We start from the raw sequence: 17,752 nt of genomic DNA, 5'->3' as shown, positions 1-17,752 counted from the left end.
AACATTACCTACATTATTAATCATTTAAAAGACTGCCTATTTACTTACAACTCACAAATTTATTTCCTTAGACCAGATCTCTCTCCAAATTCTAGACTTGTGTAACCAACGTGTATTCAACGTCTGTCTGGTTGTCCAAAACAGCCACCCTCCGAGCACCCACCCTCAAACCTGCCCCTTCCACGCTCTCCCCCTTTCGGTAGGTGGTCCCTAGAGTCCACTTTCTCTGGCCCTCCATCAGCAAAATATCCATCCATCCGCAAAACCTGTTGGCTCTACTGATCCCATCCAGCGCAATCCACCATCACCTTTCCCCCTCTGGTTATTGCAATAGTTCCCAACAGGCTCTTCTTGTCCCCTGCAGTCCATTCTCAACAAAACAATAGGTTCCATCTTGTTAAAACCTAAACAAGATTATGTCATTTCTCTCTCCCAATCCTGCAATGGCTTCCCGTTTTACAGAGTAAAAACCAACAAAGCCCTACAAGATTTGCATGCAATCCCTCCTCCCTTGCTCTGTAGCCGGGGATCACTCTGCTCCAGCCACACTGGCCTGGCTGTTCCTCGCCCTGCTCTCACATTAAGGATTTAGATGTAGCTGCTTCCTCTGCCTGGAATGGTCTTCATTTATTCCCTTGGCTAACTTCCTTGTTTTTAAGTCTTTGTTGATATCTCAACTTGCCCATCCCAATCCCTGTAGCTCTCTCTTCCCATCACGTTCTCTATCTGTCTTACTATGTTCTCGTGTTTCTTTTTTCCACAAGACTTATCGCCTTCTAATATACTATTTATATTGCTTGCTTCTTTTTTTTCCTTTTCTTAGCATAATGCTTTTTTATATTGCTTGTTTCTTTTTCTTTCTTTTTTTTTTTTTGCGGTACGTGGGCCTCTCACTGCTGTGGCCTCTCCCGTTGCGGAGCACAGGCTCTGGACGCGCAGGCTCAGCGGCCATGGCTCACGGGCCCAGCCGCTCCGCGGCATGTGGGATCTTCCCAGACTGGGGCAAGAACACTTGTCCCCTGCATCGGCAGGTGGACTCTCAACCACTGCACCACCAGGGAAGCCCTATATTGCTTGTTTCTTAATTTTATTATTTATCTTTCACTAGAATGTAGTTTCCATCAAGAGAGAGATCTTGTTAACTAAATTCCTAGAACAGTGCTTAGCACTCAGTAGGTACTAAAACAATATATTCTGAATAAATATCTTTCACTACCACTGCCACTATGATGCTGTGGAAGCGGTACAGCATGGTGCCTAGGACATTGGCATCTAGGGCATGACCTTGGATTTGAATCTGGGTTCTACTACTTAAACTAAGTTTCCTTAATTGTAAAATGAAGACAAAAACTGTACCTATCTGATGGGGTTGTTGTGAGGATGAAGAAATAAATATACACCTAAATGTATTTAGGACAGCATCTGGAACTGCATAAACGATGTCAATAGATACTATTTCCACTAGAACGTGCGCTCCATTACCGCATGGGCTTTGCTTTGCTCACCGCTGAATCTTTAGTGTCTAGAACGGTGTCTAGCACATAGTAGATGGTCAACAAGTATTTGTTAAATGAAAAAATGAATTCTCACTATCGTATTTCCTGGAGTGTTGCAGTAGCTCCCTACCCAGACACCCAGCCCCAGACTGAGTGGTCTTTCTAAACTTGAATCCAGTGGTTCTCAAACTTTAGCATCTATCAGAATCGCCTGGAGGGAAGGTGTGTTAAAACAGACTGCCATGGGACTTCCCTGGTGGTCCAGTGGTTAAGACTCCGCGCTTCCAGCACAGGGGGTGCGGGTTCCATCCATGGTTGGGGAACTAAGACCCCACATGCCAAGTGGCACGGCCAAACAAACAAACAAAAACAATCAAACAAAAAAACCCCCCAAAAGACTGTTGGGCCCATCCCCAGAGTTTCTGATTCAGTAGGTCTGGACTGGGGGAGAGAATTTTCATTTCTAACCCATTTCCAAATATACTACTGGTGATGTTCTTCCAGGTGTCATATTTTGAGAAATACTGCTCTAATCTCACCTGTCACTGCCTTGTTTCAAACCACCCTGGCTTGCCACTGTCACTCAAGTTAGAGTTTCAACTCCTTGGCTTGGTGTACAAGACCTTCTTGATCTGGTCCTTTCCTTAAAATAATTTTCTTATTGGTGTGCAGTTGATGTACAAGATTATATAAGTTTCAGGTGTACAACATAGTGATTCACAATATTTAAATGTTATACTGCACTTATGGTTATTATAAAATCTTGGCTATAGTCGCTGTGTTGTACAATATATCCTTGTAGCTTGTATATTTTATACATAGTAGTTTGTACCTCTTAATCCCCTACCCCTATCTTGCCCCTGCCTGCTTCCCTCTCCCTACTGGTAACCACTAGTTTGTTCTCTATATCTGTGAGTCTGTTGCTTTTTTGTTATATTCACTAGTTTTAAAAATTTTTTTAGATTCTACAAATAAGCGATATCATACAGTATTTGTCTTTCTCTATCTACCTTATTTCACTTAGCATAATGCCCTCCAAGTCCATCCATGTTGTTGCAAATGACAAAATTTCATTCTTTTTTTTATGGCTGAGTAGTAGTTCACTTTATATATATATATCTATCTCCTCTTATTTACCCATTCATCTGGTGATGGACACTTAGGTTGATTCCATATCTTGGTAATTGTAAATAATGCTGCTATGAACCTTGGAGTGCATGTATCTTTTCGAATTAGTGGGGATTTTTTTTTTTTTTTGATATATACCCAGGAGTGGAATTGCTGGGTCATATGAGAGTTCTATTTTTAGTTTTTTGAGAAACTTCCATACTGTTTTCCACAGTGGCTGCACCAATTTACATTCCCCCCAACAGTGTACAAGGGATCTCTTTTCTCCACACCTTCACCAATATTTATTTGTGTTCTTTTTGATGATAGTCATTCTGGTGTAAGGTGATATCTCATTGTGGTACTAATTTGCATTTCTCTGTTGATTAATGATGTTGAGCATCTTTTCATGTCCCTGTTGGTCAGCTGTATGTCTTCTTTGGAAAAATGTCTGTTCAGGTCTTCTACCCATTTTTAAATTAGATTGTTTTTTTGCTGTTGAGTTGTATGAGCTGTTTAAATATTTTGTATATTAACCCCTTATAGGTCGTATTACTTGCAAATATTTTCTCCCATTTAGTAGGTTATCTTTCGGGCTTGTTGATGGTTTCCTAGCTGCGCAAAAGTTTTTAAGCTTAATTAGGTCCCATCTGTTTATTTTGCTTTTATTTCCTTTGCTTTAGGAGACAGACCTCCAAAAACATTGTGACAATCTTTTATTTTAACTTTATCATTTATTTATTTATTTGGCTGCATTGGGTCTAAGTTGCTGCGCGTGGGCTTTCTCTTGTTGCAGCGAGCGGGGGCTGCTCTTCGTTGTGGTGCGCGGGCTTCTTATTGCAGTGGCTTCTCTTGTTGTGGAGCACAGGCTCTAGGCACACAGGCTTCAGTAGTTGTGGCACGTGGGCTCAGTAGTTGTGGTGCGTGGGCTCAGTAGTTGTGGCTCGCAGGCTCTAGAGCACAGGCTCAGTAGTTGTGGTGCATGGGCTTAGCTGCTCCGCGGCATGTGGGATCTTCCCGGGCCAGGGCTCGAACCCGTGTCCCCTGCATTGGCAGGCGGATTCTTAACGACTGCACCACCAGGGAGGTCCCACATTGTGACAATTTATGTCAGAGTGTTACGCCTATGTTTTCTTTTAGGAATCTTATGGCTTCTGGTGTTACATTTAGGTCTTTAATCTATTTTGAGTTATTTTTGTATATGATGTTAGAAGTGTTCTAATTTCATTTTTTACATGTAGCTGTCCAGTTTTCCCAACAACACCATTGAAGAGACTGTCTTTTCTCCATTGTATATCCTTGCCTTCTTTGTTGTAGATTAATTAACCATAAATGTGTGGTTTATTTCTGGGCTCTCTGTCCTGTTCCACTGATCTATGTGTCTGTTCTTGTGCCAGTATCATACTGTTTTGATTACTGTAGTTTTGTAGTCCAGTCTGAAGTCAGGGAGTGTGATTCCTCCAGCTCTGTTCTTTCTCAAGATCGTTTTGGCTATCAGGGTCTTTGGTGTTTCCATACAAATTTTAAAACTATTTGTTATAGTTCTGTGAAAAATGCCCTTGATATTTTGATAGGGAATGCTTTGAATCTATAGATTGCCTTGGGTAGCATGGTCATTTTAACAATATTAATTCTTCCAATCCATGAACATGGTATATCTTTCCATCTGTTTGTGTCGTCTTCAATTTCTTTCATCACTGTCTTATAGTTTTCCAAGTACAGGTTTTTTACCACCTTCAGTAGGCTTATTCCTAGGTATTTTATTCTTTTTGATGTGATTGTAAATGGGATTGTTTCCTTAATTTCTCTGTCCAATAGCTCATTGTTAGTGTACAGAAATGCAACTGATTTCTGTTTATTAATTTTATGTCCTGGAACTTTACCAAATTCATTGATGAGCTCTAGTAGTTTTCTAGTGGCATCTTTAGGGCTTTCTATGTATAGTATCATGTCATCTGTAAACAGCAATAGTTTTACTTCTTCTTTCCAATTTGGATTCCTTTTATTTCTTTTTCTTGTCTGACTGTTGTGGCTAGGACTCCCAATACTATGTTGAATAAAAGTGGCAAGAGTGGGCAACTTTGTCTTCTCCCTGTTCTTAGAGGAAGTGCTTTCAGCTTTTCACCATTGAGTTTGATGTTAGCTGTGGGCTCGTTATATATGGCCTTTATTATGCTGAGGCATGTTCCCTCTATGCCCACTTTCTGGAGGGTTTTTATCATAAATGGATGTTGAATTTTGTCAAAAGCTTTTTATTGAGACAATTATATGATTTTTATTCTTCAGTTTGTTAATGTGGTATATCACATTGATTTGTGGATACTGAAAAATACTTGCATCCCTGGGATAAATTCCACTTGATCATGCTATATGATCCTTTTAATGTAATGTTGGATTCAGTTTGTTAATATTTTGTTGAGGAGTTTTGCATCTATACTCCTCAGTGATACTGGTCTGTAATTTCTGTGTGTGTGTGATCTCTTTAATTTTGGCATCAGGGTGATGCTGGCCTTGTAGAATAAATTTGGAAGCATTCCTCCCTCTGCAATTTTTTGGAATAGGTTGAGAAGGTTAGGTGTTAACTCTTTTGTAAATGTTTGGTAGAATTCACCTGTGAAGCCATCTGGCCCTGGACTTCTGGGGAGTTTCCTTTTTATTATTACTGATTTAGTTTCATTACTGGCAATTGGTCTGTTCATATTTTCTATTTCTTCCTGGTTCAGTCTTGGAAGATTGTGCATTTCTAGAAATGTGTCCATTCCTTCTAGGTTGTCCGTACTATTGGCATATAGTTGTTTGTAGTATTCTCTTATAACCCTTGGTATTTTTGTGGTATCAGTTGTAACTTCTTATTTTTCATTTCTGATTTTATAGATTTGGGCCCTCACGCTTTTTTTTCTTGATGAGTCTGGCTAAAGACTTGTCAATTTTGCTTATCTTTTCAAAGAATCAGATCATTGATCTTTTCTATATATATATATTTTTTAGTCTCTATTTCATTTTTTTTTTTTTTTTTTTTTTGCGGTATGCGGGCCTCTCACTGCCGTGGCCTCTTCCACCGCGGAGCACAGGCTCCGGACGCGCAGGCCCAGAGGCCATGGCTCACGGGCCCAGCCGCTCCGCAGCACGTGGGATCTTCTCGGACCAGGGCACGAACCCACGTCCCCTGCATCAGCAGGCAGACTCTCAACCACTGCCCACCAGGGAAGCCCTCTATTTCATTTATTTCTCCTCTGATCTTTATAATTTCTTTCCTTCTACTAACTTTGGGTTTTGTTTGTTCTTCTTTTTCTGGTTCTTTTAGGTATAAGGATAGGTTGTTTATTTGAGATTTTTCTTATTTCCTGAGGTAAGCTTTTATCGCTATAAACTTCCCTCTTAGAACTGCTTTTGCTTCATTCCATAGATTTTGGATCATTGTGTTTTCATTTTCATTTGTCTCCAGGTATTTTTTGATTTCCTCTTTGATTTCTTCAGTGATCCTTTGGTTGCTTAGTAGCATATTGTTTAGCCTCCAAGTGCTTGTGGGTTTTTTTCTTGTAGTTGATTTCTAGTCTCATAGCATAGTGGTAAGAAAAGATGTTTGATATGATTTCAATTTTCTTAAATGTACTGACGCTTGTTTTGTGGCCTAGCTTGTGATCTATCCTGGAAAATGTTCCATATGCACTTGAAAAAAATGTGTATTCTGCTACTTTGGGATGGAATGCTCTATAAAAATCAATTAAGTCCATCTGGTCTAGTGCATCATTTAAGGCCAGTGTTTCCTTATTGATTTTCTGTCTGGATGATCTATTAGTTTAACTGGGGTGTTAAATTCCCCTATTATCATTACGTTACTGTCTTTTCTCCCTTTATATCTGTTAATATTTGCTTTATGTATTTAGATGCTCCAATATTGTGTGCCTATGTACTTACAATTGTTATAATTTCTTCTTGGATAGACCCCTTGATCCTTATGTATTATCCTTCCTTGTCTCTTATAACAACCTTTATTTTAAATTTACTTTGTCTGATATAAGTATTGCTACTCCGGCTTTCTTTTGATTTCCATTTGGATGGAATATCTTTTTCTATCCCTTCAGTTTCAATCTGTGTGTGTCTTTAAGTCTGAAGGGATTCTCTTACAGGCAGCATATATATGAGTCTTGTTTTTGTATCCAATCAGCCACTCTATGTCTTTTGATTGGAGCATTTAGTCCATTTACATTTAAGGTAATTATTGATATATATATGTTCTTATTGCCATTTTGTTAATTGTTTGGGAGTTGTTTTTGTGGGTCTTTTTTTTCCCTTCTTTTGTTCTCTTGCAATTTGATGATTATCTTTAGTGTTATATTTGGATTCCTTTTTCCTTTTTTTTTTTTGCAGTATGCGGGCCTCTCACTGTTGTGGCCTCTCCCGTTGCGGAGCACAGGCTCCGGACACGCAGGCTCAGCGGCCATGGCTCACGGGTCCAGCCGCTTCATGGCATGTGGGATCCTCCCGGATCGGGGCACGAACCCGTTTCCCCTGCATCTGCAGGCGGACTCTCAACCACTGCGCCACCAGGGAAGCCCTCCTTTTTCCTTTTTTATGTGTATCTATTATAGATTTTTGGTTTGTGGTTACCATGAGGTTTTTAAATAAATAAATGTGTGTGTGTGATTGTTTTAAGTTGCTGATTAATTTTAAATGCATCTTAACTCTGCATTTATACTCTCCTCTGCTCACAATTACTATTTTTGATATCATATTTAATTTCTAACTGTTTTGTTTATCCCTTAACTGCATATTGTGAATATAGATGATTTTACTTATATTATCTTTTAACTTTCCTACTGTCTTTGTGTGTGGATGATTCACTACCTTTACTGTATATTTGCCTTTACTGATGAGCTTTTTCCTTTTATAATTTTCAGATTTCCAGATGTGGCCTATCCTTTTTCACTTAGAGAAGTTCCTTTAACATTTCTTGTAAAGCTGGCTTGGTGATGGTGAACTCTTAGCTTTTGCTTGTCTGTAAAGATTTTGATCTCTCCATCAAATCTGAATGAGAGCCTTGCTGTAGAGTATTCTTGGTTGTAGATTTTCCCCTTTCATCACTTTAAATATATCGTGCCACTCCTTCTGGCTTGCAGAATATCTGCTGAAATGTCATCTGATAGCCTTATCAGAGTTCTCTTATACATTACTTGTTATTTTTCCTTGCTGCTTTTAATATTCTCTCTTTATGTTTAATTTTTGCCATTTTAATTACAATGTGTCTTGGTGTGTTCCTCTTTGGGTAAATCCTGTATGGGTCTCTCTGTGCTTCCTGGACTTGGATATCTGTTTCCTTTCCCAGGTTAGGGAAGTTTTCAGCTGCTACATCTTCAAGTATGTTCTCAGCCCCTTTATCTCTTTCTTCTCCTTCTGGGACCCCTATAATGTGAATATTAGTATGCTTTGTTTTCCCAGAGATCTCTTAAACTGTCCTCATTTCTTTTCATTATTTTTTTCTGTTCAGCATCAGTGATTTTCACTATTCTGTCTTCCAGGTTGCTGATTTGTTCCTTTGTATTGTTGATGCCTTCTAGTGCATTTTTCATTTCAGTTATTATATTCTTAATTTCTGGTTGTTCTTTACAGTTTATAACTCTTTGTTAAAAACTTCTAACTTCTCACTCTGTGTATCCATTCTTCTCCCGTGTTCTTTGACCATCTTACCTATCACTACCCCGAACTCTTTCTTGGGTAGATTGCCTATCTCCACTTCACTTAGCTCTTCTTCTGGGATTTTATCTTGTTCCTTCATTTGGAACATGTTCCTCTGTCACCTCATTTTGCCTAGGTTACTGTTTTTATTTTTATGTGTCTGGTAGATTGGTTGTTTCCTGACCTTAGAGAACTGGCCTTTTGTAGGAGATATCCTGTGCATCCCATCAGCACACTCCCCTCTTGTCACCCGAGCTATAGGTTCCCTCTTATGAGGGCTGTTGGGTCCTTCTGTTGTGGCAGGCTGACTATGTAGGCAGGTTGGTAGGCTTGGTTGGCCCCTGGTCTGGTTTGTTGCCAGGCCCTGCCTTGTATGGAGGCTGCCAGCCACTGGTTGGTAGGACCAGATCACGAGGTGGCTGACTGCAGAACCCTGTGTGTAGGGGTGGTCCTGGGGCTAGTGCTGACTCACTGGTAGGAGTCGTCCGGGTCCAGAAGACTTTGGAGCTGTTGCTACCCACTGGTGGGTGAAACCAGGTCCTGGAGCTAATGCCAGTCTACTGGCATGCAGAGTTGGCTCCTGCAGTCTTGTTGCATGGCCCGGGGTTGGGGTGGGGGGGGGTCTCAGAGCTGGTGTCAGATTGCTGGTGGGTGGGGCTGGTTCCTGACACAGCTGGAGGCAGGGTCTGGGGCATCTTGAAGCTTTTATTGGCCTGCTAGTGGGCAGGGCCAGGGCTCAGCTGGTCCCAGTGCAGGGTCTGATCTCCTGGTAGGCAGGCTGGGTCCACAGGCTGTGGAGCTGTGGTTTTCTCGTGACTGGTGTCTGCTCCCCAGTGGGTGAGGATGGTCTAGAGGCTAGAGCAGGCTCACTGGAGACTGGAGCCAGGCCCAGGGGAGTATGGGGCCAGTGCCCGCCCACTGGTGGGTGGAGCTATGTCCTGGGCCCTCTGGTAGGCAGGGCTGTGTCCAGTAGCGGCTGGGGGCTCAGGAGGTAGTGAGGCAGCCTGTCTGCTGGTAGGTAGGGCCGTGGGCCCATGCAGTTAGTTGCTTGGCCTAAGGCATCCCCGCACTTGCCCCTGTAGGCTGTGGGGCCAGGGCAGGGCTGGGTCCTGGGACTCATAAGCTAGAGAAAGGGTTCCGTACTGGTGCTTGCCAGTGCCAGTGTCCACAAGGTAGAGCAAGCTCCTAATACTGGCTCCGAGTGTCTGTGTCTCCAGGAAGAGCTGCAGTCGCCTCCTGCCTCTCTGGGAGACTGTCCAAGATCAGCAGGTAGGTTTGACCCAGGCTCCTATTAAATTACAGCTTCTGGGAATTCCCTGGTGGTCTAGTGGTTAGGACTCTGCACTCTCACTGCCAAGAGCCCAGGTTTGATCCCTGGTTGGGGAATTCAAATCCCGCAAGCCGTGCAACGCAGCCAATAAAAATAAAAAACATTTCAGCTTCTGCTCTAGGTCCCGGTGTGCATGAGATTTTGTGTGTGCCTTTGAAGACTGAAGTCTCTATTTCCCCCAGTCCTCTGGCACTCCCGAGAGCATACAGTTTTCGTTTTCTTGTGATGAGAACTTTTAATACCCACTTCCTCAGCCACTGTCAAGTATACAGTACAGTATTGTCAACTATAGTCGCTGTGCTGTACATTACAATTCCCGTGATTTTTTTCATCTTATAACTGGAAGTCTGTACCTTCTGACCACCTTCAGTCATCTCTCCCACCCCTCCCCCACCTCTGGCAACCACCAGTCTGTTCTTTGTTTCTATGAGTGCAATTTCTTTAAAGTCCACATATCAGTGAGATCATATAGTAGTAAATACCCCGAATAAATAATAATAGCTAATATTTATTGAGCTCTTACAGTTTTCCAGGACGTTGTGTGGACTTCATTGTTACCACCATTTTAAGATGAGAAAGCTGAGTTATGCAGAGGTTACCTTAACCAAGATCACATAAATAGTAGTGGCTCAGATGCAGCGCTATCCAGAGCCTGTATTTTTTATAAAAGAATAGCATAGGATACAGTAAATTTATAATGCAAGTTGTTTATATTGTCAACTGAAAAAAAGAAAGCACAACCTAAAAGTTGAGACTTATGTTTTATTTGGCAGACTGAGGACTTAAGCCTGGGATACAGCCTCTCAGATAGCTCTCAGGGTCTGTTTCAAAGAGGTAAGGGAGGAGCTAGGATATATAGGAGTTTCTGCAAAAAACAAAACAACAACAAATCAGGTAGTCAAACATCAAAAAATTATGGCTAATTAAAGAAAAACCAGACATCTCCTTGAGTGCGTTTCTATGTATGGGAGGATGCAAGAGTCTGGGCTTACTGAAATTATTCCCTTGATCTGCACCTTAACTATCTAGGGCTGGTATCCTATTTTTCTCCATCCTGAATCCCCTCAGGGTGCATTGTTGGGGGGGGGGGTAACTGCAGTGGCTGATTTCTCGATGGCTGAAACATCCTCTGCTGACTGATATGGCAAGTGACATTCTTCCTCCACACTACGGACAACGATTTATAAGTACATAAAATTAAGAAAAAGATATTCTGTACTGAGTTCCTAACAAAAACTTGTATCTACCTCAATACGTAGTTTTTAGGTATTTAACATAAACTTAATAGCAGTTTTCTGTCCTTCTGGGACAGAATAAATTGAGGACTTGGAAGTCCAAAGAGCTTTGAGATTGCAGAAGGATAGAAATTCCCAGCTGGGGAAGGAGGACATAGCAATGACTAATCATGTTTCACTCTTTTCTTTACGAGCAACCACAAGAGGCATTTCTCCTGGGACTTAGTATCCAGGTAATTGGGCTTCTTCCGAAAGTCCATTTCATCTGTATTGTGAGGATGCCAAAGTCTAGTAAGTGACTGAATCTTCCTCTACAAGAGCCAATATTACATGTGCTTGGGCTATGCTTACCCATCTTTACTATTTTATACCCTATCTTTTAATCCTGACTCTCTGTTTGCCTTTATTCTCTTGTCCTGTATCCATTGTTTAGAGGAGGGAATAAACACGGGGACAAATAAATAAGAATACGAGCCTCATCTTGACCTGTATGGCCAGGAGCTTCATTGTCAGAGGTAGACACACTGGATTCTGCAAATACCAGGCTCAGTGCAAGATTTGGTTTTAGGTATAGACAGCCTAGTCACAGCGACAGCCTTCTTTTATCCTATGACAAACCATCTTATGCCAAATCAAAGGTGTTGGCAATGTACACTAGCAGGGTGTTTTACTCAGATTCGTGACAATGTGTCCACACCTCCTCCCTCTTCTCCCCCCCCCCTTCCTCCTTAGCATTTCACCAGAATCTGTATTTGAATAGAACTGTCTGCCGTGGCTGCAGGGAACACGCCGATATTCTCTGAGGGTGGCATTCTGATTCTTGTTTTCCCTGGCTAGAACGCATTGTTACTGAATTTATTCCTACATTACCTTGTGTCTTGTGGAAGCATTTATTTACCACGTTCTGCAAAGTTCTTGTCTCCAAATAGATTGAAAATGACTCGTAGGCACATCTTAGTCGTCTCTGTCATCACGGCAGGGCTTGTTCGGTGCTGTGCACAAAGTAGGACTTCAAGTATTGGAGTTGTGATTAATAATACTGTGGTGTCTAAGGAGACTTGCTGCTAAGGGGCGCGGGTAATGCCATTGTGACTATTCGGTGAATGTTAATACTTTAGCAAACCTTTTCATAAAGTTGCTTTGGTGGTGAAAAAATTCCAGACCTTTCGCCCATTACCCTACCAATCTTTTTTCTTTTATACATCTTTCTAACTTCCAAAAGAAAAAAAAAGTTAGAAAAAAGAAAAAGGTCAAAAGGGGTGGAGGTAGGGGAGACTAGCAGCTCAGCTCTCCTTGGGATCTTTACTTATCTACCTTAAGATCATGCATCTGAGCTGTGATCATCAGGGATCGTGGATTTACTCCGTTTGTAGATTACGTATAAAGGGAAGCAGGGACTAAGAGTTTTCGAATCTACCACAAGCCTGATACCGTTTTCTCACACAATTCTGACATTTATCCTATAAGGTAGACATTGGGAAGGGACAAGAAAGAGGAAGAGAAGCAAAAGAAGGCTTGCAGGATCGCAGCTGACAAGCAGGAAGTGGAATGCATCCGATTTCAAAGCCAAGCGCCGCATCCCTGGGTGGAGCCGCCTGTTCTGGGTGTTGTCTCCCTTGGTGTTCTCGATCCTGCACAGACACGGGCAACTCTTCACCAGAGTGACACCGTGTTGTGTCAAGGTATCCGGGAGGAGCCTCACTCCTCGCGCTGCACCCTAGATTCCTCCACCCGGCCTCCCAGCTCTGAGCGCAGGGTAGCCCAATTAGTTGGTTTCACCCCGCAGGTCGCGGGCTGCGGGAACTGACTGGAAGCTCCTTGGCGCTGCCCCCCTCCCGCCCCCCGGGCCGAGGGGCTGCTATGATTGGACGTGGCTGCGCCCGGCCGGCCAATGGTGAGGCGGCGGCAGCTTCCCGGAAGTGGCGGCGCGGCCGGCGGCGGCTAGGGCTTCCGTTGCTTTCTAGGCTGGGGGCCAGTCGGGCCGGGTTGGCGGACGCAATGAGCTGCTTCGAGGGGCAGATGGCCGAGTATCCAACCATCTCCATAGACCGCTTCGACCGGGAGAACCTGAGGGCCCGCGCCTACTTCCTGTCCCACTGCCACAAAGGTGAGCGAGCGCAGCGCGCCGCCCAGTCCCGGGGAGCCGGGTTGCGCGGGTTCGGGCCCCGCAGCGAGGTCGCCCAGGGGCTGGAGGGAGGGAAGGCGGGGGTCGGGGTCCTTCAGGAGGGAGTTCAGGCTTTGGGAGGCCAGGGGAGAGACTAGCGACTCGCCTTGTCCCGGCGGGCTCTTCAGCCCGTCTGACGCTTTAATTCCTCATCGGTACCGCGGGACAGAACAGCGACTCCCAGTTGTCACTGACCCAAGCCACTTTGATGAGGCACAACTATTCGATTTTGGGGGAAGTTCTCCCAAGGCCCAATAGTCAGAGGTTGGCAAGGATTACTTAGTTCTTCCCCCATATCCTCGCGATCATGTTATAAAGACAAGTTTAGATGAAATTGTGCCATACCCGCAGACATTAATTAGCAAGCATGCACGCACTCAAATTAAACATCCTGTCTGTAAGCTCGGCGAAGTGCAAGCTCCGCCTCCTTATAGATGTTCTTTTCCCCTATGAAAGGTTCATTTTGGTCTAGAGGTAGGATGCGGTTTACTTTACAGACGGCCAGGTCAGGCAACCAGAATACCAAGATTTCACAGCTGGAGGCGGTTAGGACTTAAGCTTGGAGCATCACCCCCTAATGATATGGTCCCGAGGCTAGATGCTCCAGGCAAGACTGGAGCGTTTCTAAAACATTTTAGCCGGTCTCCAGAGCTGGAGCAACACTAACTTCACAACCACTGTCCATTTTTAACGTCTAGTATGCTGACTGACACGTCACTAACTTTACCTATGAAAACAGGTTTAATATTCATTGTGCTAATTAGCACGGCCTTGGGCATTGACGAGAGATGAAGCTTAACTGAAGCGTTCTAGAAGCTTACTCTTGGAGTGTGGACTCCCAGAGTAGCTTAAGCAGGATGCCCCCAACCCCTCTTCTGAGGAGTGACTCAGATACATATTCACGTATATATCACACGGTGTGATTTTAAAGTAAATTACAGATATCAAAACATGCCCTTCATCACACAGTTGGTGTGAAGATCAGCTGTTGTGTGTGGAATCACTCACTTTAACCTGGTGTAAATCATTGAAATTTCTGCTTTTGGGGAATGGCTCTGCTTTCTGGTTCTAAGTCCCTAATTCTCTCTCTTTAATGACGAAAATCTGGACCTCCTCTATCAATTTGCTAAAAAAGCACATGAGCCTCTGTGAGGGTCTTTCTGCTTCTTTTTGAGGACAATATTTTTGTTTTTGTCTTGTTTTTCATTGAGAAGCCACTGGTGGAGGAGGATATTTTTACCTTTTGTGTTGAGTCTGCCAGCATTTCTGAACTCACATGTGGTGGCCACAATTAAAGAATGGATTTGGGTTTGGCCTTCATGTTTTGGAGTAGTGAGTTTGGAGAATGAGTTCATCTAGAGGAATTTGTTCGTTTGTTTTTCTATTTGTGTATTTATATTATTTATTGATTTTACTTTTTAAATTGAAGTGTAGTTGTGAAGGCAGCGTCATTAGTTTGTACATTAAGCAAGACTCTCTCCTGTCCAGCAGTGTATACTAACTTTTCCTGTGCTCTAATCCCACGTGGGTCTGTTTTCCCAATGAGGAGGTAAACTGATCAAGGGCAAGAACTCAACTTCTGCTTTCTGAGGTTTGCCACATTACCTACTGGTGGTTTTTAACCTTTTTGGGAAACAAGACTTCTTTGGATGTGCCATGGACTGAATTGTGTCCCCCCTCCCAATTCATGTATTGAATCCCTGACCCCCAGTGTGACTGTATTTGGAGAAAGGGCTTTTAGGAGGTGATTAAGGTTAAATGAGGTCATAGGGGTGGGGTCCTAATTTGATAGGCTTGGTGGCCTTCGAAGAAAAGGAAGAGAGATCTCACACTGAGGAGAGGCCATGTGAGCACACAGCAAGAAGGGGGCTCTTTATAAGGCAGGAGAGGCCTTGCCAGAAACCAACCTTGGCACCTTAATCTTGGACTTTAGCTTCCAGAACTGTTAGAAATACATTCTGTTTAAGCTACCCTGCCTGAGCTGAGTAATATAGAATATCTGACAAGGTCCATGGACTCTTGTTAAAAAAAAATGCACATGAACATGTTAACATCACAGTTTGATAGAAGTTGAGGTGGGCCATGGACCCGCTTGATGCCTCTTTATGGCCCATCTGGAACCCAGCGCTGTGCTCAGGGCAGAATTGACTAAGCACCAGTGAGGCCTGGAGGACACGAGAGGACCCGTGGCCTGAGATAGTGGCCCAGCGTGGGGGAGGACCCCTTCCGGAGACCACTTAAGATGATTTATTCTGGTCGAGGAAAAGGAAAGAGGCCCTGGAAGGGAGATGCTGGGTGCAGTCCTAGCATCACAAAGTACTCCCCAGATTCCCTTGACTGGGGTGGTGGGCTGGGTTGTCTTGATAGGACGGGTTGCTGCGCACTGAGGTAGTTTGGAAGCCTGGAGCAGAGTCCTGAGTCAGCCTTGTGTTTGCCGTGACTCAGACTCTCTGGAAACCCCCATAAGGGAGAGTCCTGCCCTGGCATGCACTCATTGGCCCTAAAAGCATGGACCAGGAGTGACCTGAGGAGATGCACACTGTGAGGGGGCAGGTGGACTGTCCTGTGGCGGCACGTGTTTGGTCAACGTCGCCCACTTGAGGTGTGGTGACGGCCTTGTTTTCAAGAGTTAAGGATTGTCACATACAAATTTGAGGGCACATGTGTTGGTGGTAATTAGGATAATTAGATTTTTTTCTTGTGGTTTATTGTTAGGCTGTTTAACATTGTCTCCCCATCAACCCAGCTGGACTGCCTTTGCCGTTTGCCTTCATCAAGGGTGGTAACAGGCAGTGTTTACATAAATTAATCAAAATGCAGATGAAAGTCATTTTTGGTAAATGATTTGAGGAGGAAAAGACTTTCAAAATAATCTACTTGGTTATAGTTTTTTTTTTTAAGTAAAATTAACTTTCCAGCAGCATTTATGTATTAATCTTAAAAGAGCTGGAAAAAAGTTATATAGAGAAAATAATTTTGTATAATTAGCTTTAAACTTATCAGTTTTTAGAAAACTTATAATGAAGATTGTTAAGAGACAGCAGTTTTCATGGCTGAATAATATTTCATTGTGCATATATACCACATCTTCTTTATGCATTCATTCACTGATGGACACTTAGGTTGTTTCCATGTCTTGGCTATTGTAAATAATGCTTCAGTGAACCTGGGGGTGCAGATGTCTTTTTGAGTTAGTGTTTTTGTTTTCTTTAGTTAAGTACCCAGACGTGGAATTGCTGGATCATATGATAGTTCTGTTTTTAATTTTTTGAGGAACCTCCATACTGTTTCCCATAGTGGCTGCACCAATTTACATTCCTACCAACAGTGCACAAGGGTTCCCATTTCTCCACATCCTTTTCAACATTTGTTATTTTTCTTTTTGATAATAGCCAGTCTAATGGGTGTGAGGTGGTATCTCATTGTGGTTTTGATTTGCATTTTCCTGATGATTAATGATGTGGAACATCTTTTCATGTGCCCGTTGGCCATCTGTATGTCTTGGGGAAAATGTCTATTCAGATCTGCCCATTAAAAAAATCAGATTGTTTTTTTGCTGTTGAGTTATGAGTTCTTCATATATTTTGGATATTAGTCCCTTATCAGATACATGATTTGCAAATGTTTTCTCCTATTCAGTAGGTTTTTTCATTTCGTTGATGCTTTCCTTTGCTGTGCAAAAACTTTTTAATTTGATGTCATTTGCTTAGTTTTGCTTTTGGTGTCAGATTCAAAAGATCACCACCAAGACCTATGTCAAGGAGCTTACGGCCTATGTTTTCTTCTAGAAATTTTATGGTTTCAGATCTTAGATTCAAGTCTTTAATCTATTTTGAGTTAATTTTTGTGTGTGGTGTATAAGATAATGGTTAGGTTTCATTCTTTTGCATGTGGCTGTCCAGTTTTCCTACCACCATTTATTCAAGAGACTGTCCTTTCCCCATCATATATTCTTGGTTTCTTTATCATATATTCTCAGTAATTGACACTATATGTGTGGCTTTATTTCTGGGCTTGCTATTCTGTTCTGTTGATCTATGTGTTTTTATGCCAGTACCATACTGTTTTAATTACTATACATTTGAAACAATACATTTTGTAACCAGGGAGCATGTCTCCAGTTTTGTTTTTTTTCAAGATTGCTTTGGCTATTTGGGGTTCTTTTGTGGTTCTATACAAATTTTATGATTATTTGTTCTGTTCCTATGAAAAATGCCATTGGAATTTTGATATGGGTTGCACTGAACCTGTTGATTGCTTTGGGTAGTATGGGCAATTTAACAGTATTGATTCTTTCAATCTATGAGCATGGAATAGCTTTACATTTATTTGTGTCATCAATTTCTTTTATTAATGCATGTAGTTTTCAATATACCGGTCTTTACTTCCTTGGTTAAATTTATTCCTACATATTTTATTCTTTTTGATGTAGCTGTGAATGGGATCATTTTCTTAATTTCTCTTTGTGATGGTTATTTGTGTGTAGAAATGCAGCAGACTTCTGTATGTTGATATCCTGCAACTTTACTGAATTCCTTTATTCTAACAGTTTTTTGTTTTTAATAGATCTTTATTGGAGTATAATTGCTTCACAATATTGTGTTAGTTTCTGTTGCACAACAAAGCGAATCAGCCATATGCATACACATGTCCCCATATCTCCTCCCTCTTGCGTCTCCCTCCCACCCTCCCTATCCCACCCCTCTAGGTGGTCACAAAGCACCAAGCTGATCCCCCTGTGCTA

General features: G+C 42.4%; 1 protein-coding gene across 3 annotated transcripts in view; it reads left to right on the top strand.

The window, feature by feature from the left end:
• Positions 1-17,752, top strand: part of DCLRE1C (DNA cross-link repair 1C) — a 63,756-nt gene that overhangs the window by 931 nt on the left and 45,073 nt on the right. The window contains exon 1 of one of the 3 annotated variants that reach the window (XM_019933480.3): positions 12,525-12,951. The exons of 1 other annotated variant lie outside the window; for it this stretch is intronic. In XM_019933480.3, coding sequence (XP_019789039.3) covers positions 12,705-12,951 — 247 coding nt within the window. In that variant the 5' untranslated portion in view covers positions 12,525-12,704. Of the gene's footprint in view, positions 1-12,524; positions 12,952-17,752 lie in introns of those variants that run through there. One more of the 3 variants, XM_019933481.3, reaches the window with a different exon arrangement.

This window comes from Tursiops truncatus, chromosome 2, assembly GCF_011762595.2.
Source record: "Tursiops truncatus isolate mTurTru1 chromosome 2, mTurTru1.mat.Y, whole genome shotgun sequence".
NCBI lineage: Eukaryota > Metazoa > Chordata > Mammalia > Artiodactyla > Delphinidae > Tursiops > Tursiops truncatus.
Note: the sequence above shows the minus strand (reverse complement) of the source record. Positions and strands in the feature narration are given on the sequence as shown.